The 22,082-nt window shown below is 61.4% G+C and overlaps 1 protein-coding gene across 1 annotated transcript; it reads left to right on the forward strand.

Annotated features, from left to right (window-relative positions):
- Positions 1-11,735: 11,735 nt before the first annotated feature.
- On the forward strand, positions 11,736-19,607 carry LOC311512296 (uncharacterized protein; the record flags this gene model as incomplete). The annotated part of the gene is made up of 4 exons (XM_084613436.1): positions 11,736-11,940; positions 13,420-13,545; positions 14,962-15,013; positions 19,555-19,607. Exons 1-4 carry the CDS (start codon positions 11,827-11,829, stop codon positions 19,605-19,607), a joined length of 345 nt encoding a protein of 114 aa, XP_084469562.1. The 5' UTR covers positions 11,736-11,826.
- Between the last annotated feature and the right edge of the window lie 2,475 nt (positions 19,608-22,082).

Below are 22,082 nucleotides of genomic sequence, written 5' to 3' on the forward strand. Positions count from 1 at the left end.
CCAGTCTGAGTTTGCCTAGCTCCAGCTTCCAGCCCTGGGATTGCGTCAGGCCTTTGCCTGTTCCCATGCAGCGACGGATCACCTGGGCTCAAGTCACCCCTGAGCCTTCGCTTTGTTCAGCGAAACAGATGGAGCTGCTGGAGTCTAACCACTGGGCGGCAGGTTTTCGAACCGTCCTCGCTGAGCCCTCTCCAATGTATCCACGTCCCCCTTGGACTGCGGGCCCCAGACTTGGACGCAGGAGTCCAGCAGCAGTCGCATGGGTGCCAAGTCCAGAGGTCTCTGCTCCCACTCGCAATGCCCCTTTCTGTACCAGTCCTTCTGCTCACAGCCTCGCATTGGGAGCTCCCATTCAGCTGACGATTCCCCCGTCCCCCCAACAAGTCCTGCCCCAGGGCCTGGCTTCCCAGGACAGAGAAGCCAGGGGGGAGCAGGTTGTTTGGCAGGGGCAAGCCCAGGCCAGGCCAGCTCATGGCTGAGCGCAAGATCGGCCTGTGGAGCCTGGATCCTCCCTGCCAATGGGGGAACAAGGCCCATCCCCTCCCCCAGGGACACCCCGATCCCCTGGGGAAAGGGGTCACACATAGAGGGGGGCTTCCTCCCTGGCCCTCTGCCTCCCACCCCGTGCCCGCATGTAGCCCACAGGCCCCTCCATGGCACCTGGGATGGGTCACGACTGCAGCCTGGCCCTGGGGTCCCGGCACAGCATGTGTCAGGCACCCCTCAGGCCCTGGGGTTCAGGCTGGGCGTGAGCAGTGCAGGGAGGAGACATGGGGAGCGGAGCAGCATGGCCCCACATGAAGGGAGAATGCACGGAGCAGAGCCACCAGGCTACACGTGACACCCCCCACTAGGCCACACGCTTGGGGGATGGAGCTGGGGGGGGCCACAGCCAGACACACAAGGGGTCCCGCAGGCCCGGCTCCACCCGGCCCCTCGTGTTCTGTTCTGATTGAGCAGGACGGCCCCCCCTTGGCACGGATGGGATGGGGCAGGTGACACAGGCCCAGTGCAGAGGGATGGGGGGTGAGCCGTTGGCTGCAGTGAAATGCTGGTCTCACTCAGGGGTAGATCCCCCAAACACCCCCCTGAGTGGTCTGAAACCATGGGCAGCCTTCCTCCCCACCCAGCTCTCCCTTGGAGCCCATGGGGCTGGCCCCTGCAAACACCCCAGCCTGTGGCCCATGGTTCTGCACTTGGGTTTGTTCCCCCCCAATCCCAGACTTTGTGCTGGGTCTCTCCCCTCGGCCTGACCTTGGTGGCTCCCTGCCCGAAGGGCCGTCAGCGCCCAGCCTGGCTCAGCGTATTGACAGGGCTGGGGCCAGCCAGCGGCACCCTCCCAAGAGGGGCTTTTCATTAGCGCGTCTGTCGGGTCACATCAGATCAGCCATCAGGGACATGCGCCAGGGCCCGTGGCCCCCCCCCCATCCCAGAGACCCACTCCCTCGCCCTGCCTGGGCGTGCCCCATCCACCCACCTTCGTCCCAAGCTGCTCGGCTCGGAGGTGGGCCGCTCTTGCCCTGCAGTGCCCAGCTTTGGCCCTGGAGATGGGGCCGGCTGAGCCCAGGGTGCAGAGCGAGGGGCCGTGAGCGGCTCATGCCCAGGATCTGTGCAGGGGGCCTATGCATTTCCCGTCCCGTCCTCGTCTCTCCCAGCTGGGGACAGGGATGCTCAAGGTCCCACAAGCCCCGTTCTTCCTTTCACATCTTCCCCCTCTGCGGGTGGCACCCAGCCCAGAGCAGCTCCCTCCATCAGCCAGCAGGAGGCGGTCACAGCAGCACAGGGACCGCTCCCCTCCCCACAGCCCGCGACAGCCAGGGGGACTGGGCCCCAGGGCAGGGCTGGGGAAGGAGCCCAGCAGACAGGATCTGCCAGTGGAGATCTGGGCTGGGTCTGGGGCCCCTGTGGCTGAGGGGGTGCTGGGACCCCCAGTCGCTGTGGTTGGGGTGGGGATGGGGAGAGCAGGGAGAGGGGGCTGCTCTCTGGCTCCCCCCCCCCCTCTGTGCCATCTGTCGCTTTCCCAAGGTCAGTGCGTGCAGGAGCCTGTCCCGCCCCGGGGAAAACTCCATCAGGACAAAGGGATCAATGGGGCAGCGGGGGAGGGGGCAGCAGGAACTGATTGGCTGCACTAGAGCTGGGCCACGAGGAGGGAGAGCCCCTGATGACAACAGAGTAACCCCCCCAATGTCCCTGAGAGACAACCCCCCCGCCCCCTCCAGTCGCCAGCGAGGGGAGCACGGCATGGAGACCACCATGAAGGGCCTGGCCATGCCCTGCTGACGCCAGCCGGGATCCAGGGCAAGGCCAGGGGAGCTGCATGGGGGGTAGGCACCCCGCTCTCTGTAATAGCCCCCTACCCTCAAGGGGGTGCCATCACCCCCTTTCACAGCTGGGCAAACGGAGGTGCAAAGAGGAAGAGGGACTTGGCTGTGGTCACCCACTTAGTCCATGACTGAGCTGAGGAGAACCCAGGAGTCTTGGCTCCCTGCTCCCCCAAAATCCAGGAGACCCCATGTCACGGAGTCCCCAGGCGATGTTCTGGACCTGCTCCCTACAAAGCCAGGCAGGACCCTGGGGAAGTCTCCTCTCTGGGAGCAGCCTGTCTGCAGGACACACAGCTCACCCGGCTTCCACCTTCCTGGGTCTGACCCCAGAGCATTCTGCCTCCTCTGCCCCTCCGGGCGCTTCTCACAGTGAGTCCGCCCAGGCAGGGTCCTGGGGAAGCCAGAGGGTCCTGCCCCCCAACTCCGCAGTCAGACGTGACTCTCAGCCAACCAGTAAAACAGAAGGTTTATTAGACGACAGGAACATGGTCTAACACAGAGCTTGTAGGTGCAGAGAACAGGACCCTCAGCCGGGTCCATTTTGGGGGGCAGGGAGCCAGACAACCACGTCTTCCCTTCACTCCATGTCCCAGCCAGCCCCAACTGACTCCCCCTCCAGCCCCTCCTCCTCTGGGCTTTGTCCCTTTCCCGGGCCAGGAGGGCACCGGATCCCTTTGTTCTCCAACCCTTTAGCTCTCACCTTGCAGGGGGGAAGGGCCCAGGCCATCAGTTACCAGGAGACAGAGTGTTGGCCATTTATATACCCTGGCCCTTTGTTCTGCAACAATTACCCCCCTTATCCCACCCCCTAGAGACTTACGAAATGCCTAGGGGAAACTGAGGCACCCCTACAGTATTCAGAGGAAACATTAAGAACAGTCCCACTTTGTCACACCCCACTCCCCTCCCAGAGCCAGGGTAGAACCCAGGAGTCCAGGTGCCAAGCCCACCCTTAGAGAACCAGGCACAGCTCTCTGGCTCCCCGCTGAGAACAGGTCACGCTAGGGGCTCCAGGTGGCATGGATGCTGTAGCTCCCACTCTCCACCCATCCCTTCAACATTGCAGGCCCCGCTGCCCCCCGCAGGGTCTCCCAGCCCATCAGAGCTCCGACCCCTGGTGGGTGGGGAGCAGCCCAGTGACCTGGCCAAGTCCCCTCTGCTAGGAGCTGCCTGCATGCACGGACACCTGGCCCTGAGCTGCATGGGAGCCAGCGAGCCAGTGGGAAACGATGCAGCAAGGAGCTGTCCCAGGGCACGCCTGTCCCCCACCCCCCGCAGCCGCCAGGCCTTAGCCTGCGAGCTAGGTACCAACCCCCCCCAAGCTTCTCCCCTCCAACACACCGTCCCGGTCTGTGACGAAGTGGGACTGTTCTTAATGTTTCCTCTGAATAGTGTGGGGGTGCCTCAGTTTCCCCTATGCAGTTCTTCAGTATCTAGGTGGTGGGGTAAGGTGTATGATCATTGCAGAGCCCTAGAGGGCAGGTGTGTGCAGGGGTCTGGACAAAGAGAATGGCCGACACCCTGTTTCCTGGCAACTGATGGCCTGGGCCCTTCCCCTCTGCAAGGTGAGAGCTAAAGGGTTGAAGAATAAAGAAATCAGGTGACCTCCTGGCCAGGGAAAGGGACAAAGCCCAGAGGAGGAGGGGCTGGAGGGGGAGTCAGTTGGGGCTGGCTGGGGACGTGGAGTGAAGGGCAGACGTGGTTGTCTGGCTCACTGCCCGCCAAAATGGACCCGGCTGAGGGGTCCTGTTCTCTGCACCTACAAGCTCTGTGTTAGACCATGTTCCTGTCGTCTAACAAACCCTCTGTTTTACTGGCTGGCTGAGAGTCACGTCTGATTGCGAAGTTGGGGTGCAGGACCCTCTGGCTTCCCCAGGACCCCGCCTGGGCGGACTCGCTCTGGGAAGCGCACGGAGGGGCAGAGGATGCTGAATGCTCCGAGGTCAGACCCAGGAAGGTGGAAGCTGTGTGAGCTGTGTGCCCTGCAGACAGGCTGCTCCCAGAGAGGAGACTTCCCCAGAATCCTGACCGGCTTCATGGGGAGCAGCTCCAGAGCATCGCCCCGGGACTCTGTGACACCGTCGCACCGGGCCAATAATGCACCCCGGTTTCCTCAGGCAGCCTGAAGCTCTTTCCAGCCATAGAAGCACACGAGAGCCAGACTTTGCTCCTTCCAGCCCGGGTTGGCGGGGGGGATTGTACTGGGGATCCACGCTCAGGGGGCCCCCACAACATCTGTAATGTGTAAATAAAGTGAAATGTGGGGGGGGGGGGCAAATGGCTCTTACTGGGCCTGCTTCTGCTATGGAGATGCCACATCTGGAGTGGGTCATGGGCAGCTAGTTATATGAGGATTGCGCACCGGATGCTAGATGCGGCTGCCTCTGGAGTGGGGCACAAGGGTAGCTGAACAGCCTCCCAAGTGTTTGGGCCAGGAAGTGGGACTTCATGCGGTGGAGTGTCATGCTGGGGAGCCGGGACACATGGGGGTCAGGCACGCAGTGTTTCAATGAATTCATTCTGTTGATGATGGTCCTTAGCTGAAAGATGCCACCTCCAGCAGGGCCGTGTGCCTGAGCATCGCACCACTGGGTCAGTCCTGACCCATCTACCCCACTGCCCGCAGCATTTGAGCCAGACCCACCCTGGGCCCACCCTGCCCCACCGGCAGCCCAGCCATGCAGGTGTGACAGGCGCCCATAGGGTGAGCTTTGCACAGGGGCCAATGGTCGGGGGGGGGTCACATCCGGGGGGGGCAAGGCCTGCTGTCTCATTTGGATGCTGTGTGCGTGAGTGCCCCCTGCTGGAGCTTGCTGCCTGCAGGGCAGCGCAAGGGGAAGGCGCCCGGGGCCCGACAGGGGCAAAGGGAGACGTTCCCGGGTGGGGTGAGTTTGGTGTTGCCTTCGCAAGCCGGCCGGGTGCCTGAGCCACCGATTGCTGGGGCGGGGTGGAGTTCACTCTGCTGGGGCTGGAGGCGCAGGGCGGGGAGCACCCTCTGCACCAGGAGAGCAGGATTCAGCCCTCTCCTCGGGGGGGTCACGCCCCAGCTGGCTTCACCCCTGTGGATTTCACACCTCTGGCCCCACATGGTCAGGCGTCTCGACGGCGCCGGCCCGGGCCAGGGAGTGGGGCTGGGGTGGGGGGAGACGGGGGACGGGGGGGGGAGTTCTTTGGAAACAGCCCCTGATATCGACCGGGCGCAGGCTGGCGGCTCGTGGCTCGGGGGCAGCCGGCAGCAGTGCGGGCGGATCGAACCGCATTGATCGGGGGATAATTTAACTCGGAAGGCAGGGGGTGGGGATTGATGGGTGGTAGTTACTGGGAACGAGGACACGTGTGTGTGGTCCGGCCGCTCGAGTGTGCGATTCCCCCCACCGGACGCGTTTATAAACCGGAGCCGCGCCTGCAGCCCGACCCAGAGCCGCATGGGGAGCGCCCGGCCAGCATGCCCGGCTCAGGTAAGGCCCCGGCTCCAGCACTGTCTGGGGACGGACTGCCAGCACCTGCAGGGCAGGGAGATGGGCAAGGAGCCTGGGGAACCCTCCTGCCACCCGCAGCAGGCCGGGGGGTGTGGCCAGTCACAGGCATGGGGCGAGCTGCCCTTCCCGCTGGCACTGGAGGACGGGCCCCGGCCCAGCTCACGCTGTTTTGGCTGCTCTCCAGGGGCTGTGCTCCTGCCTTGGGCCCCAATCCCCAGGCAGCTGGTGGCTCCTCTCTGTGACGGGGGGAGCTCAGTGCAGCGGGCGGGGGCGGGGGTCGACAGCTCCCACCTGCCCTGCCCTGGCTGAATAACAGGGGCCAGGCCCCACCTCTGAGCCCCGTCTCTCTGGCTGCTGAGAGTCACAGAGATCTGGCCCTGGACACCCTCTCTCCATCCACAGGACACAGCCACTCCCCCAAGGCTCTCAGACCAGCCTGGCCATGCATCCCGTCCTGTGCCCATCACCATAGCCTCTGGGCTTCTCCAGGCATTAGCTCTCCAGGCTGAGCCCACCGGACTCCTCCAGCTACATGACCCACCTGATCTGCTCTGTGTCAATCAGTGAACGGGTAACTACCGTGATCAGGAGCGAGCTGGAGTGTGTGCTGCACTGCACAGCCGGCCGTGGGGCGCCCTTGCCTGGGTGGCGGGTCTGGGCTGCGTCCTCGTCACCATGGCACAGGTGAGCAGCTGGAGCCGGACTCAGCCCCAGGGTGGGTGGCTGCAGCCGCGCTGGCCAGGGGAGCACCTATGGGGCGGCACAATGGTGTGGGCACATGCTGGGGGCATGTGTGTACAGAGGGGAGCCAGGATGGAAACAAGAAAAGGACCCCTCCGGCTTTGCTGGAGGTTCAGGCCCCCTGCCAGTGCGGGGTGGCCAGGCCTCAGGAACCCCTCTCGTCTCCTGGAGCGTTGGGAACCAGCAGTTGAGTGGCTTCTGAGAGAGGGTCCTGCTGGCCTAGATCCTGCTGGTGTAGGGGGAAGGGGTGTGCATGGGGGGGAATGTGTGTGAAGATCATGGGGGCGAGGGGGGCATGGGAGGAATGGGGGGATGGGGGAGGGTCATGGGGAAACTGGAGGGGGCCTGTGGGATGTGGGGGGACAGGGAGATCATGGGGGGGATATAGGCATGGGGGCGGGTCTGTATCAGTGGATGCAGCATTCCCAATTCTAATGACCACACTCATGGCCAGGTTCCCCGACAGGTGACTCCGTGGTTGCCAGCTCCACCGGGGATGGCTTTGGCCCACAGGGGGCAGGACACAGACTCCCACTGGGAATAATTCCCTAGGAGCCCAGTGCGCTGGGGCAGGGGGCTGAGTGGGGGTGGTGACGGGGCACGTGGCTCCTCAGAGGCGGCCCAGGGACCCCCTGCCCTTCTCTAGCCCCCTCCCACGGGGCTCTCAGGGTGCTGTACAAACAGCAACGAACAAAGCCACACAGGACCCTTAGCCCCAAGGTACAGAAGGGGAAACTGAGGCACAGGGTGGGGCAGGAACTTGCCCATGAATGGAACAAGAGCCAGGAGTCCTGTCTCCGCCCTGCCTCAGTGAACGCCGCTCCCCTCCCCCGAGGGAAGAAGCCCACCCTAGGGGCTGCGCAGGATGGAACCGATGGGGGAGGGGGCAGGGAAGGAGCCTGGCAGATGGGGGCGTGAGGAAGGGGGGATGGGGTCCATTCTCTCCCCCCGGTTCTACGCTGCGCCGGAACGGAGCCGGGGGAGCAGGCCCCATACCCAGCCGGGGTGGGGTGGGGGGGCCGTTAACCCTCACGCTCTCCCTCTTTTCTTCCGCAGCGTGCCAGGGCCAGACCCTGCCCCTGCCCCTGCCGCTGGCTGATATGTTTGATATTAGGTTGTTTTATTGGAAAACCAACTAAATATCAAACATATTCTTCCCGCGCCAGGGCCGTTCAGCGCCGCCCCGGGGCAGACGCCGCCGGCTCTCTCCGCCCGCCTGGCTCGGCCTCCAGCAAGCCCCACTCCTGGAACCATCCGCGACACCGGCCAGGGGTGGGGGGCAGCCCCCCTCCGATCGGATCCGCCCTTCCCCCTCCTGTCATTCCCTCCCCGCCCCTCGCTGCAATAAAGCTGTTTCAGATCCTCTCCCCATCAATAGCCATTGTTTCCCTCTCTGGCTCCAAATGGGGAGCAGAGGCATCAGGCCCCCCGGCCAAAGCAAACAGGGAGGATCCCAGCACCGAGGGGGCCATGCACAGCCAGGACTTTGCCCAAGGAGACGAGATGCCTGTTAGTTGTTGGCCTCAGGCCTTTCTGAGCCAGACATGGGCCCTCTCCACGGGCACCAGTAACATGCTGCCTGGCTGTGGGGCAGGGAGTGGCGCAGCCCCTGGGGCTCATTGCCCCCCGGGGCAAGAGAACTGATGCCCCCATCCCTGGAGTCCAGCGGGCTGAGTTGAGCCCCCGTCCCCGCTCACAGACAAAGCACCGTCTCTCCTGGCCCTGCTGCCAAGATGGGGTCAGGTTACCTGGCCCCCGCAGGCACCTGTCGTCCATGGCACCCAGGGCACAGGCCGGGGCATGGGGCCGGGCACAGGCCCCTTCCCACCTCCTGGCTGGGCGGCTGGAATCTCCTGGGCGGATGGTTGGGATGGCAGCAGTGTCACACACGCGCCAGCTGTCAGCTTTCGGTTTCAGGAATGGAATGAACTCGGCCTTGAATAAACATGGCCATGCGCCCGCCGCCCTCGCTGGGAGGATTGTTCTCCGAGGCGCCTGGGGTTTATTTCAAGCTCTGAAGTCGGGCGCTGCAGGAACAAAGGGCCTGGGGGCCGGGGGTGCTCTGTGCGGGCCGCTCGCCTCGCCCGCCCCATCCCTCCAGCTCCTCCGAGCCTGGGCCGTGCCCCACCCCGCACTGGTGATGCTGACCATGGCTCTGCAGTTCAGAGGCTACGCTGGCCTGACAGAGGCCACGTTTCTGGTCCTCAGTGGGCAGGGCCTGGCCTGGCTCTGCCCGGGCATCGGGGATCCGGCCGTGCAAGGGGCAGCTTTTCGGAAGCTCAGCTCCAGCTCACACCCGTCCCTGGGGAATCCACCCTCAGGCATGGGGGTCAGGGCCCCCCTGAAGAGCACAGAGCAGTAATGGTGAGAAGCTGTGAGATTTTGTCTGGGCAGCGCGCTGGCCCCCAGCTCCTGGCACCAGCCTCCTAAAGCCATCAGACCTGCCTGCCCAGCACCCCCTTCTTGGGCCCTGCGCAGGCCCCCATGGAGAGCAGAGTGGCTCCCCCCACCACGCCACCCCATCAGACACCTCTGTGCCACGCTGGGTGGGTCTGGGCAAGGCTCCAGGGCTCCCACTAAGCGCCTGGCTGCGTGGGAGCCCGAGACATTCCCAGTTTCTCTTTCCTGAGCTGGGCAGAGCAAGCCCCTGGATTTAGACTCATAGACTATCAGAGTTGTCAGGAGATCATCTAGTCCAACCCCCTGCTCAAAGCAGGGCTCCTCTCTCCCGCAGCATCTGCCTGCCCCAGCTTCCAGAGCTGCTTGAGAGAGGCGTCCGCTGGGCCAAGCACTCAGGGAGAGGAGCGCGGCCCGTCTGACCCCAGCCCGAGGCAGACCTTGCCCATCGGTCCCCAGCAGAGACCCCCCTGCTCCCAGGCCTGCCTGAGAGAGCCCTCTCCTATGTAACCCTACTACAGACCTCGTTACCCCACCCCTCCCCATCCAGCCCTCCTCCCTCCCAGCCCCCGGGAGTCCCCTCGCCTCTGACACCCACACAGATGCGGCCACGCCCCCGTTCCTTTCTCTCTGAGGTTCCCCCGCTGTTCATGAACAGAGGAAGGTGTGTTGGGCCGAGGCCTGGGAGTGGGGTACAGCCAGGGACTTGGCCTGGGGTTGGGACACTGCAAATCCTCCAGGAATGTGGATAAAACTCAGGGAGTGAGGTTCCTCACTGACCGCGGGTCTCAGACATTCCTGCCCCCATCCGCCCCCCTGGGGCATGGGATGGTGCAGAACCGGTGGGCATGGGACTGAGAGAGGGTGTTTTCCTGCTCAGGGCATGGGCAGGCCTCTGCCCCCCAAGGCCAGCGCTGTGAGCTAAGGAGCGCACCGCCGCATGATGGGAGATGGGGCCTGGCAGACCGTGGGCAGCAGAGATATGCATCCGTGGACACGCGTTCCTGCCCACCAGCCTGCAGGGCACGGAGCCCCCAGTGGCTCAGCCAGTCAGCCTGAGGGTGCCATTCCTGTGCCCCCATAGAGCATCTCAAGGCCCTTGCAACGCAGGCTCGCCCCTGCACACCTGTCTCACGGGCTGCCCTCCCCTGGGCCCTGGCAGCAGCTGCAGGCCCCACCTGTGCTCCAGGGGCAGGTGCCGTGAGCGGGTCCAGCCCCCTCTCTCCCCATCATGCCAAGGCCCTGGGAGCTGCTTCCCAGTCGGTCACGCCCCCCTCACCCCCGGTGCCAGACAATTCCATTGTAATTAGGGAGCCTGGCGCTGCGGCTAAGCCCAGCTCTCTCTGTGGGGCCGCCTTCATGTCATTGTTGTTTGATCTCAGGGAGGTCAGCACCTCGGCCATGCCCAGGGGCCAGCACTAATGTCAGGCCTGGGCGGGCAGGGCCGTGCAGAGGGGCACCTGGTCCTGGGACTGAGCCGAAGCCCGTTCAGGTCAGCCGGAGTCATTCCCACAGGCTTTGGCTCAGGCCCCGCACAGGAGCTGTGCTGCCCGCAGAACCGAGGAGACCCCATGGGCAGCGAGTCTTGCCAGCTGCAGACTTCGCTATGCGGCTCCCTGCCCTTTTCCCCTGCAGGCCCCCCAGGACCTTCCCCACTGGTGCCGAAAGGAGCGGGATCGGGCCGCTTTGCCACACCCCTTTATAAAGCTTGTGGAATGGCTGGCTCCCCCCAGTGGGACGGGAATAGTGGGGTGAGTGCGGCGCAGCCCCACTGAGGGTGTGTGAGAGCAGGAGAGGGCCCCATGGCGCTCAGCTTCATATGGCACCTTCCATCTGCAAAGGGCTTTATCTGGTAATGGGAGAATCCCCTGGAAAGCCAGCCAGGGTCAGGCTCAGAGGGGAAGGGACTCACCTAAGGCCACAGAAAGAGTCCCTTGTTCAGGAATAGAACTTAGGAGTCTTGGCTCCCAGCCCCCCCACCCCCACCCAACCATTAGACTCCAATCCGGAGCTGGGATTAGAACCCAGGCATCCTGGCTCCCAGGCCCCCCAGCTCTAATCACTGGCCTCCCCTCCCAGAGCTGGGAATTGCAGCCGGGAGTCCTGGCTCCCAGTCTTCTGTTCAGACTGCTGCCTGTAGAGAGGGCCAGAAAGGTCCGTATTCACCCAGCAGCTGTCCCTGGGGAGGAGAGCATGAGCTCGCCTGACACCAAGAACCAATACGGGGAACAGATCAGTGATGTCTCGCCCTTCAGTCTACCTGCCGAAGGTCTGACACAATCCCAGGGCTGGGAGTTGACTCTGGACCCAAGGTGTTAATGTCGGACAGCGTCAGTGAAGGGCATTATCCCCGGGAACAATGTCCCAAGGCAGGGGGCTGGGGGGATTCTCCATCATGGCTGCGTTTGGACTCCGGATTGGCTGTTTTCTGAAGATTTGCCCTTGGAGTTTGGGGGGGGAGAGGGGGGCAGGTCTCTGGCCTGGGCTAGCCTCTGGCCTTGGGATCTGTGACTCTCAGAAGAGCAGGGGATCTCCCCCCATCACCCCCAGCCCACCGAGCTGCCTGTGCTTTTTATAACCATCTCCCAGCTGTCCCACGGGGGCCCAAATATGGCCCTGTCCATGAAGTCACTGAGCAGGCATCCCCCCACCCCCACGCTCCCCAGGCGGGTGCTGAGACAATGGGGCCCTGTGGACAGACATTTCGGGAGTGAGAGGAGGCGGCTCAGCCCAAGAAAGGCAAAGGCCCCGAGCCACCTGTCAGGGGCGTATTGATAAAACCCTGGGCCAGGGAGGGGGCCAGACACTCGGCAGCCCCAGCCCGACGCATCCCACGTTGCTGCTCGTCCCTCCCAGCCAGAGGCGCCCCAGCCCCGCAGGTGAAGATGGAGGCCATCAAGAAGAAGATGCAGATGCTGAAGCTGGACAAGGAGAACGCCTTGGACCGGGCTGAGCAGGCAGAGGCTGAGCAGAAGCAGGCAGAGGAGAGGAGCAAACAGGTGGGAAAGAGAGGCCGGCGCTGTCCCTAACCCACCCCTCTCCCCGGGGTTGGCTCCCTGTCCCGGACTCCTGCCTTGGCTCCCTGCGTGGACTCCTGCCCTGGCCAGAGACCTAGTAGCCCCTCGCCCCCCTCGTGGCAAGAGTGGCACTTACCCCAGGGAAAGGCAGCTGCCCCCAGGAGCCCAGTGGCTCCCCCTCGGGGGAAGACTCACTCGAAGGCTGGGGAGGCTCCTATTGCTCCGCTGGGGATGGGGCTTGTCCCATATCCCCCGGAGCAGGAGGAGTGCTGCGTGTCAGGGTCCCTCAGGGGTGCGGAGTGGGACCTGCCTTCGGCTCCTCCAGCCCTGGGCACAGACACGCTGGAGTCAAGTCTGTGGGTACAAGTGGTGCTGCCATGAGCCCCGGGGGGTGCAGCAGATCCGGGAGGGGACAGGTCCACAAACTGGGAACGCCCGTCATTTCCCGGATGCCTGGGCACACGCAGACACTGCTCCAGACACACTCATCCATACCCATGACACACACTGCCAGCCTGGCAAACACGCACAGGTCCATGCACGGTGCTGGAGTCCAGGGGGTCACTCACAACGTAGAGCTGATACCTGGGGGAGAATGTGGTAGGTGGCTGTGTACCGCACCCAGACGCACGGTACGGCTTCTGTGCCCAATATACAGCGTACACACACACAGATTGTGTGTCCTGAGCACACCCACCCCATGGATTGTGTGCCCCCTAAATACTACACTCACAAACCCACCCCCATCGCTTGTGGGTCACACAAACACAAACGTGTGCCCAGTGCTGAATCCTGCTCCAGTTCCACAAGGGCAGCTTCCCTCCTTTCACACACCGCCCAGCTCAGCCCTGCCTTTCCCCCGGAAGCGATGCAGCAGCAGCTCCGCTGCGGAGTCCAGAGTCGCAGCTGGAGGGATGGGAGGTGGGTTTGTGCCATGCTGGGGTTTAGCAGAACCTGGGCTCTGACATCCTGCCACAGCGCACCAGGGAGATGACTCAGGAGGGCAGCTCTGCAGGAGCCATTAAACCGGGGCCCCGTGTAGCTCCCCACTCACCGGGCAGAAGAAACTTTCCACTTGGGGCATGATTCTCCCCTCGCTTGCCCTGCTACAAACCAGGAGCGGCTGCACCCAGGTCAATGGAGCCCCACTGGCCTCAGTGAGCTGAGTCAGGCCCTTCGTGCCCATGTAGAACCGACTCCCGTCCCCACTCATCCCACTGCCCATGAATTGCAGATCCGGATCATGGGGGAGGAGATGAGAGGCAGTGTCTGCTTGTGCCTAAGGCCAGTGCTGGGCATAAACTGGGCAAGCCAGGGGGGATCCCAGCAAAACGGAGGACTTTGCCTCCTTTAGGGATCCCAGCTAGGGGTGCTCAGCGTCCCGGAGGGCACAGATGGGGTGGCTGGGTGGGCAGCAGCTCCCAGGTGCCAGCCGTAAGTGACACCTCTTGCCATTGGCAGCTGGAGGATGAGCTGGCGGCCATGCAGAAGAAGCTGAAGGGGACGGAGGACGAGCTGGACAAATACTCAGAGGCCCTGAAAGATGCCCAGGAGAAGCTGGAGCTGGCTGAGAAGAAGGCAGCAGATGTACGTATGGCAGTGCCAGGCCCCACCACCTGCCTGGGAGCACACGCACAATGACACACAGGCGCACAGTGACACAGACACGCATGGTGACACACATGTCTGCATAGCACATACACAGCCACACCCAGGAGCAGGTCACACACACACACACACAGCAGAACTGCTGTCATGGAGAGCAAACCGTACCTCCCACAGCCTGGGCTTGGGCTCTGTCCAGCCATCCTGCTTTACCGTCGGCTCCTGCTTCTGTAGAGAAGAAACGACCCAGCATCAACCAAAGCGGTGCCGGAGCCCCGGCCTCAGCAAGCAGCTGTCTGGGGTGAGAGGGAGCCCCCGGGCTGGGCACCAGAGGTCAGATCCGGCTCTCTTACACCACTGTGGTCACTGGGCTGGAGCCTCCCAGCTGGCTGAGCTGTGCTCATCAGAGGGCTGAAGTGAGAAGGCCAAAGGTGGCATTATTCCACCTGTATGCTCCCCAGTCCTGGGGGTGGCTGGGACCACGTTGGTCCCTAAGAACATAAGAAGGGCCCTACTGGGTCAGACCAATGGTCCATCTAGCCCAGTGTCCTGTCTACCGACAGTGGCCAATACCAGGTGCCCCAGAGGGAATGAACAGAACAGGTCATCATCAAGTGATCTATCCCTGCCACCCATTCCCAGCCTCTGGCAAACAGAGGCTAGGGACACCATTCCTGCCCATCCTGGCTAATAGCCATTGATGGACCTATCCTCCATGAATTTATCTAGTTTACCTAGCATAACTTAGAGCAGCCTCAGGGCTTCTCTATCTAACACCCAGCTGCTGAGGGGCCATTCTGGTAGCCAGAGCTCAGAGGGGCACAGGGGCACTCTAGCTGTGTCTCCCTTCCCCATAATATGCTGAAGGCTGGGGTGGGGGGGGCACATAAGAACTGCTACAAGAGCTTGATGCCATCCAAGGATTTCCCCAGGCAGGAGCCAGGTGCTGCCCTCACAAAGGGACCTGGGCACACGGCCTGACAAAAACATGTCACTGGGTCTGTGCGTCAGCGGCATGTAAGCGCCAGGCTTACGCAGGGGTATTAATAGGCTGCCCACATACCTGTCTATTCAGGCAGAGCTTGGGTTTCAGGCTGACACATGAGACGAGCTCGCTCAGCGCTGCCCCTCCGGGGCCTGGCATGCTCACAGGAAGCAGGATGCTGCTTTGGGCTGCTTTGTTCATGCAGATGGGATTTTACCCGTGGCCTCTGTACTGCCCCCACCCACCACCACCCTGGGATAGAGCGAGAGGAAGTCACCTTCTCCCCTTAAAGGCCTTGCCCGCACTGGGAGCTTCAGCTGTGATCCAGCTGCTGTTTACACCAGTGGAGCTGACCCCTCCGGGAAACCCAATGCAGATCTTGCTCTAAACGGGTTTTATCTTGTCCACACCAGGGATCTGTGCCCAGGCAGCTGTACCAGGGCTGGAACTGGAGCAAGCCCCAGGGTAGGCCAGGCCTCAGCCACCCGAGATAGACCCCATGCAGTCACCTGAGGGCTCGCACCTGGGGATCTTGGGCTTGGGTTCATGGGGAGAGGGAGAGCGAAGAGAAGGGGCAGGAGCAGCAGTGAATGGCTGTGTGTGTGTGAGGCCGCGTGCGCAGAGCCATGTATGTACACGTGTCTGTGTGTGCACTTATGGGCCCGTGCGTGTCTGGGTGTGCGTGCAGGGTGCTTTACGCTCTCTCTCCGCTGGTCTCTGCTCAATTAAAGCACTTGAAGGTGATAATCAGAGAGGGGACAGACGGCAGGGAAGGCTGACGGCACAGAGATGACACCCTACCCGGGATTTTCTCCTTAGCCCTGATGGTCGCTCCTGCCCGGAGGCTGGGCTGTCTGGCTCTGGGAATAAGGGTGCTTATCCCCAGCCCTCGAGCACAAATCATCACCGGAGAACTGAAAAAAAGTGGCCAGCGTCCTACCCGAGCCTCTTTTTGTGGGTCTCAACAGAGGCCAAGGATTGGGTGGGGCTCGGAGCCTGAACTACCCTCTCACCACTAGAGGTGGAAGGTGGGAGCCTGGGTGTGGGGAAGCTCGCCCTGCCCCCAGGGTGCCCTTCTCCTGTGGATAAAGGGGCCTCCGCTAGGGCACCTCTCACCAGCAGGAAAACCCCTTTTGAAGAGACTCTGCCGTGCCAACTTGACAGCGGGTGTGCGGCACACACGGTGTGCACACGGAGTGAGTGGGTGTGCACAGGGTGTGAGAGGGTGTGCAGCGTGCAAGGTGTGCACAGGGCTGTGCAGTGTGCACACACAGAGGAAGTGGGTGTGCACAGGGTGTGTGAGAGCGTGGTGGTGCAGTGCACAGTCAAAATCAGCTGCAGGAAGGGGCGTCCCCGGCTCCCTGTGCTGGTCAGTGGTGCCCAGGGCAGCCCTGCGGCATGGCAGGGAAAGCAGCTGCAGAGATGTGCAATGTGGAGTCACTGACCGCACAACGAGCAACAGGGAGAGATAAGGATATTTTCAGCTGCTGGGTTCTTCCGGCCCCTGCTGCTAGGCAGCCTCTTAGGCAGGGATCAGAGCTGTGCAGCCTGCCGTGGTGTGTGCCCATCTCACTGCTGTCACAGAGCAGCCAGGAGAGCAGAGCGGAAACTTGCTCCTGTTGCTCCACGCCCTGGACATGGATGCAAAGGGGCAGAAAGAGCCTCCCAGGAAATAGTGCCAGAGCAAAAGGCCCTGGGCAGGAAGCACGGCCCAGTCTGCATCCCCTGGGCAGGAGGCCCAGGTGCAAGGGATTCTGGGGCAGGCCAGGGGAAGATCGAGGGCGTGTCCATGGCGGGAAAGGCAGTGGTTTGGATAGTCCTGTGCCCCAGAGAGACTCTGCCCTTGCAGTGGCCCATAGGGGCTGTTGGAATCAGGCTCCAGCAGCTCCTGAGTAGAGGAGGTGCAACCCCCTCCATTGAACTCCTGCTCCGAGGGCTGGCTCAGGAGTGAATCTGGGCCTACGGTCGCGGCCACATCCAGTGCCGGGGTCCAGATCATCATCAGGGGCTAGACTCACTCCCTTCTGCTCCCTTGCAAGCCTAATACAGCTCCCTTTGGAGGAGCAGCTTCCAGGCAACCCAGGCTGGGGAGTTAGAGAGGAAACGGTGCCAGGCCGGAGGACAGCAGGGTGGGGAGCGGCGTGTTTCCAGGGGCAGAGTTGATGGGCCGGGGGGATGCAGGGAGGCAGCTCCCAGGTGAGCTGAGCTGCAGAGGAGAAGGCTCCTGCACAGCCGTGGTGTGAGGAAGTGGCACTGAGAATGCTGTTGCCGTTGATGTGGGTAGAGAGAGAACCTGTATTTGAAAGCCAAGACAACGGGGGACAGATGTGGGCTATACGTCTCTGAGACCTGTGCCCGGGATCCAGGCCAGCTACAGCCTCTCCGTGACCTTAGGAATCCTTGTGTCCCCTGTGCCGTGGAAAGAGCTCGGTCCCGTGGAAACAGAAAAGCCATTGTTGGCCTGGGCTGGGGCAGGGTGGAAGCTCTGCGGCCCTCTCGACAACTGCAGAACGCTGCAATTGTTGTCGGCGGTTTCCAGGAAAACAATGGCACAAGCGGCATAGGGTTTCGCTCAGTGCTGTCGTCCTCCCATCAGTCATGGGGCTAAGGGCCATCAGAGTCCCATGCAGCTGCTGCATGGAATTAGAAGGGGATGAGCTATTCAGATTCATCCTCCACAGAGATTTGAGGGATGAAGGAGCTTTCACCACCTTTCACTCCCCCCTGCCCCCCGGCCATGGTGGGAACGTGATGACTCATGGGAGAATGCCTGAGTTGAAACCAGGAGGAGAAAGTGTCCCCTGCCGATGGGAACCAGAAACGAGTCCCCTGATAGTTCCTCAGCCCGGAGGTGCAGCTGGGTTCCCCAGGACAGTGAGAGTTAGGAATATGCACCTTTCAGTGCAAAGCCCTGCTGGTCAATCAGGCACTGCAGGGAGATATGGGACAAAGAAGGCAGGGTGATCTCAGAGCCCCCCACTCTGAAGGCCAGCCTGGAGAGCCAGTTATTAAAGAGCAGCCTAGATGGTTGGTAAAGCCCTTGGGGAGGGGCAGGCTGCAGAGCCATAGCGCTGGTGCAATGGGTGTGCAAACAGGAACACTTTGGCTCCACACCAGCTGCGGCCAGGCCGGGGATGTTTCTTCAACCTCTGTGGCTTTGCTCAGGGCTTCCTCCTTTAGGCCCCAAGTCAGCAAGGTACTTAAGGATGCGAGTAATCCCAGTGTACTACGTCCGTGCTTAAAGTTTGGCTCATGCTTAAGGACCTTTCTGAATCGGTGCCTTAAGCAATAAAGACAAGGCCTCTTTTGTCAGTGGGTTCTGGGGTTTTCTTTCCTCTCCATCTTGCCCTCTTTCTTTCCACTTTTCCCCAGCCCCACTTTCCAGTCCCCTCTTGCTATAGTCTTCTGGGCTCTCCAGGTCCTCTGGGGCTTGGTCTCACCATGCACAGTAAATTCAAATCTGGGCATCCTTACACAGGCAGATCTCTCCATTGAGTCAGGAGGGATTTTCTCTGAGTATGGATGAAGTAAAGAGCTCAGGACCCGGACAATGCAAAGTACAGGTAAGGCAAAACTGCCTGTCAGTTTTACCCAGCAGAAAAAGGGCACTTTCCCTAGAGTCTATCTACACAGGCACTGAAGTTGCACTGGTTTAATTTAAATCAGATTGAAAACCAGTATAGTTAAACCTCTGTGTGGACACACCTATATCGGTTTAAAAGTGGTTCTAGTGGCTTTACTTGCACCTGTACATTTCCCAGTGCGAGCTGAACCAATACCCGCTGGGTTGTAGTCGATTTAAGACAGTCCATGCGCAGATAACTACATCGTTGTGAAATTACACCAGTGCAGCTTTGTGTGGGCAGGTCTTGGCTGGGGAGTCGGGTGTATTTCACGCTTCCCAGCCTGACACTGCGTGTGGCAAGCATGTCTGAACGGTGGCTGCTCTGGCCGCAGCCTGGTCGGACATGGCTTCTTGAACCTGTGCCAAAGCTTCCACACACATGTGGGCAGGCTACAGCATGCGCCCTCATGGGACGGTCACAGCGCATTGTCAGGGGAAGAGAAATAGTGCCAGGGAAATGGTGTGCGGTCCTTTGCTAGCAGCAATCAGGCAGCAGCTGCAGTCGCAGACTGGCTGGAGCTGAAGTGCAAATTGTGTTTCTGTTGTAAAGCTCCACTGTGCAATAGTGCAAACTGTGCGAAACAGGGGTTATCATCATGAGTAAAAACAAAAGGGAACTTCAGTTAGGCTGAAAATAAGCAGCAAATCAGCAATCTCTCCTGGGACTCTGCCAAATTCACAACACAGGAAAGCTGTTTAAAGCGTCCTGCATCGCCTAGCACACAGGGCTAGAGGTGTGGGGGGAGTATTCAGTTCTAGCTAAAACTAGTGGGCTTCCAGGTATGTCTATGGGGAAACCCCTGCAGCACTTTAAAGCACAGGACCCACGGGTAGCAGTGAGTTACTGTAAAAAAATGTAACCGTTGAAGGGGAAGAAACTGGCTCAAGGGAGTGTCTATGTGCTTTGGAGCCTTCCATGCAGCCCAGGTCCTAAGTGACCCTGGTCAGATTCTCAGCTAGTGTAAGTTGTCAGAGCTTCACTGAGCTGCTGGGAATCTTGCCAACACCAAGTATTCAAAAATAATGAACCAAGCCTCAAAAATCAGAAGGGTGGCATAAAAGCCATGGGACAGGGAAAGTGATCTCTTCCGAGCTCTTTCTATTTGCCTTCAGATTAGAGTCTGGCTGCGGGATTCACATTTACAAACTCTTCTCCAAATCTGAGGGCTAGAAACTATGACAGCGGAGAGTCCCAGCTAATCACATGATGCTGGGAGTCGGGGCTTTATGGAAAACACCAAACAGCATGAGACTTGCCGTACAACGCTGGGAGCTGGGCTCATAACTCAGTCCCAATGTAACGGCTGCTCAGCAGCCTGGGTGAAATGAAGTGGGCACCTCAGCCCGTTTCTCAGTGGACATATTTCCCCTGTCCTCACAGACAGCGCTAACTGCCACACAGGTTGGCAGCCTCCGAAAGAGGCCAAGGGCTGAATGGGTCAAGGAGTATGAACTTTCTTCTCACCCTGTGAAGAAGGGGGACAGATTCTTTACCTTGCTAAGCACCTATTTTGCTGCCTGCCTGCTTGTAATCTCTATTCTTCCTTCCCCACTGCCCCTAGCATAGGGGGCATCGGGGACAGAGAAGGGCAGATGGGGGAGTGTACAGTGCACTTCAGTTATCCCCAGCTGGCATATGGTCCTTTGGGGATCACAGTCATCTGGCACAGTTTAGTGCAACCCCAAGGGTGCTGTAACCTACACCTAGTGGTCGGGATGGGCAGTGTCAGGGAGCTGTAACTCATTCCCTGAAAGGCCTGCTCTCTACTGTGCCAAGCAGAAAATCTGGGCTGGGGCGGGGGGTCCTTCTAGGTCAGGGGCAGAGGCCCAAAATAAAGGCAGTTGATTTCCAGGAGGCTGATCAGACACCTCTCCTTAAAGCTAAAGATATTTCAAAATGAAAAATGTGCTAGTGAGTATTAACCCAGTTACTTTTCAAGTAACCTGGACAAAATGCTGGCCAGAGCCTGAGCAATGCTGTCATGCTGGGGGGAAATGGGAAAGGAGGGAGCCATGTGCTGGGTGATCTCAGCTGAGTGGAATGTCTAGCTGCACCCGCGAAGGCTTGTGCTGTTGTTCTGGGAGGTGAAGATCATGAATTATAGTCTTCATGCCCATATATGTATATGGTCTCCTGGGCTTGGGGCCTGTGGGGATGGACTGGTGACTCCTGGGCTTAGGGCTGCCACGTTTGAGATACAAAAAACGTGGACGTACAGGATGATCCTAAGCCCATAACATTGGCCAGCTGGCAGCTTGGGATTTCTCAGGACAACTCCCTAAAAAAGGGGAGGATCCTGGCAAAAACCTAGACAGATGGCAGCCCACAGGTGTGCAGGGGTGACTGTTGTTTGCAGCTTGCCAGTGTGCAGAGTTTGTGGGTCCTAGGTCTATTATCAGTAGAGCTTTTTGACCTACAAGGGGTGGCTGGGATTTGGGGGGTTGTGGGAAGGTTGTGACACTGGGACTTTGGGGTGTTTGTGGCTTTTGGGGCCTTAGCAGGGATTCTGACCTTTACGCTCATAAGCGTTTGTGCCTTTCGGGTTGTTCTGGGGCTCGTCTTAGAGTCGGGGGGAGAGCACCTCAGACTTTGGGGTCCAGGGGGTGGTGATTTCAGGGTGCGGCTTTGAGGTGTAGGGGGTGTAACCCACTGGGGTGCCGTTGTTACTTTGGGGTGTAACTCAGACTGGGGTTTGGACCTGGGGGGCTAGGGGGTCAGAGGGATTTGGAGGGGTGTTGTGGCTCTGGGCTGTAACTCAGACTGGGGGGCTGGGGGGGTCGGGGGGGAACGGTGGGGCGCTGTGGCTCTGGGCTGTAACTCAGACTGGGGGGCTGGCGGGCGGGGGGGGAACGGGGGGCGCTGTGGCTCTGGGCTATAACTCAGACTGGGGGGCTGGGGGGGTCGGGGGAATGGGGGGGCGCTGTGGCTCTGGGCTGTAACTCAGACTGGGGGGCTGGGGGGTCGGGGGAATGGGGGGGCGCTGTGGCTCTGGGCTGTAACTCAGACTGGGGGGCTGGGGGGGTCAGAGGGATTTGGGGGGGCGCTGTGGCTCTGGGCTGTAACTCAGACTGGGGGGCTGGGGGGGTCAGAGGGATTTGGGGGGGCGCTGTGGCTCTGGGCTGTAACTCAGACTGGGGGGCTGGGGGGGTCAGAGGGATTTGGGGGGGCGCTGTGGCTCTGGGCTGTAACTCAGACTGGGGGGCTGGCAGGCGGGGGGGGAATGGGGGGGCGCTGTGGCTCTGGGGTGTAACTCAGACTGGGGGGCTGGCGGGCGGGGGGGACACGGGGGGGCGCTGTGGCTCTGGGGTGTAACTCAGACTGGGGGGCTGGCGGGCGGGGGGGGACACGGGGGGAGCGCTGTGGCTCTGGGCTGTAACTCAGACTGGGGGGCTGGCGGGCGGGGGGGACACGGGGGGGGTGCTGTGGCTCTGGGGTGTAACTCAGACTGGGGGGCTGGCGGGCGGGGGGGAACGGGGGGCGCTGTGGTTCTGGGCTGTAACTCAGACTGGGGGGCTGGGGGGGAACACGGGGGGGGCGCTGTGGCTCTGGGCTGTAACTCAGACTGGGGGGCTGGCGGGCGGGGGGGACACGGGGGGGGTGCTGTGGCTCTGGGGTGTAACTCAGACTGGGGGGCTGGCGGGCGGGGGGGAATGGGGGGGCGCTGTGGCTCTGGGCTGTAACTCAGACTGGGGGGCTGGTGGGCGGGGGGGGAACGGGGGGCGCTGTGGCTCTGGGGTGTAACTCAGACTGGGGGGCTGGCGGGCGGGGGGGAATGGGGGGGCACTGTGGCTCTGGGGTGTAACTCAGACTGGGGGGCTGGGGGGGTCGGGGGAATGGGGGGGCGCTGTGGCTCTGGGCTGTAACTCAGACTGGGGGGCTGGCGGGCGGGGGGGACACGGGGGGGGCGC

Source organism: Lepidochelys olivacea (assembly GCF_965140295.1).
Source record: "Lepidochelys olivacea isolate rLepOli2 genome assembly, chromosome: 24".
Lineage (NCBI taxonomy): Eukaryota > Metazoa > Chordata > Testudines > Cheloniidae > Lepidochelys > Lepidochelys olivacea.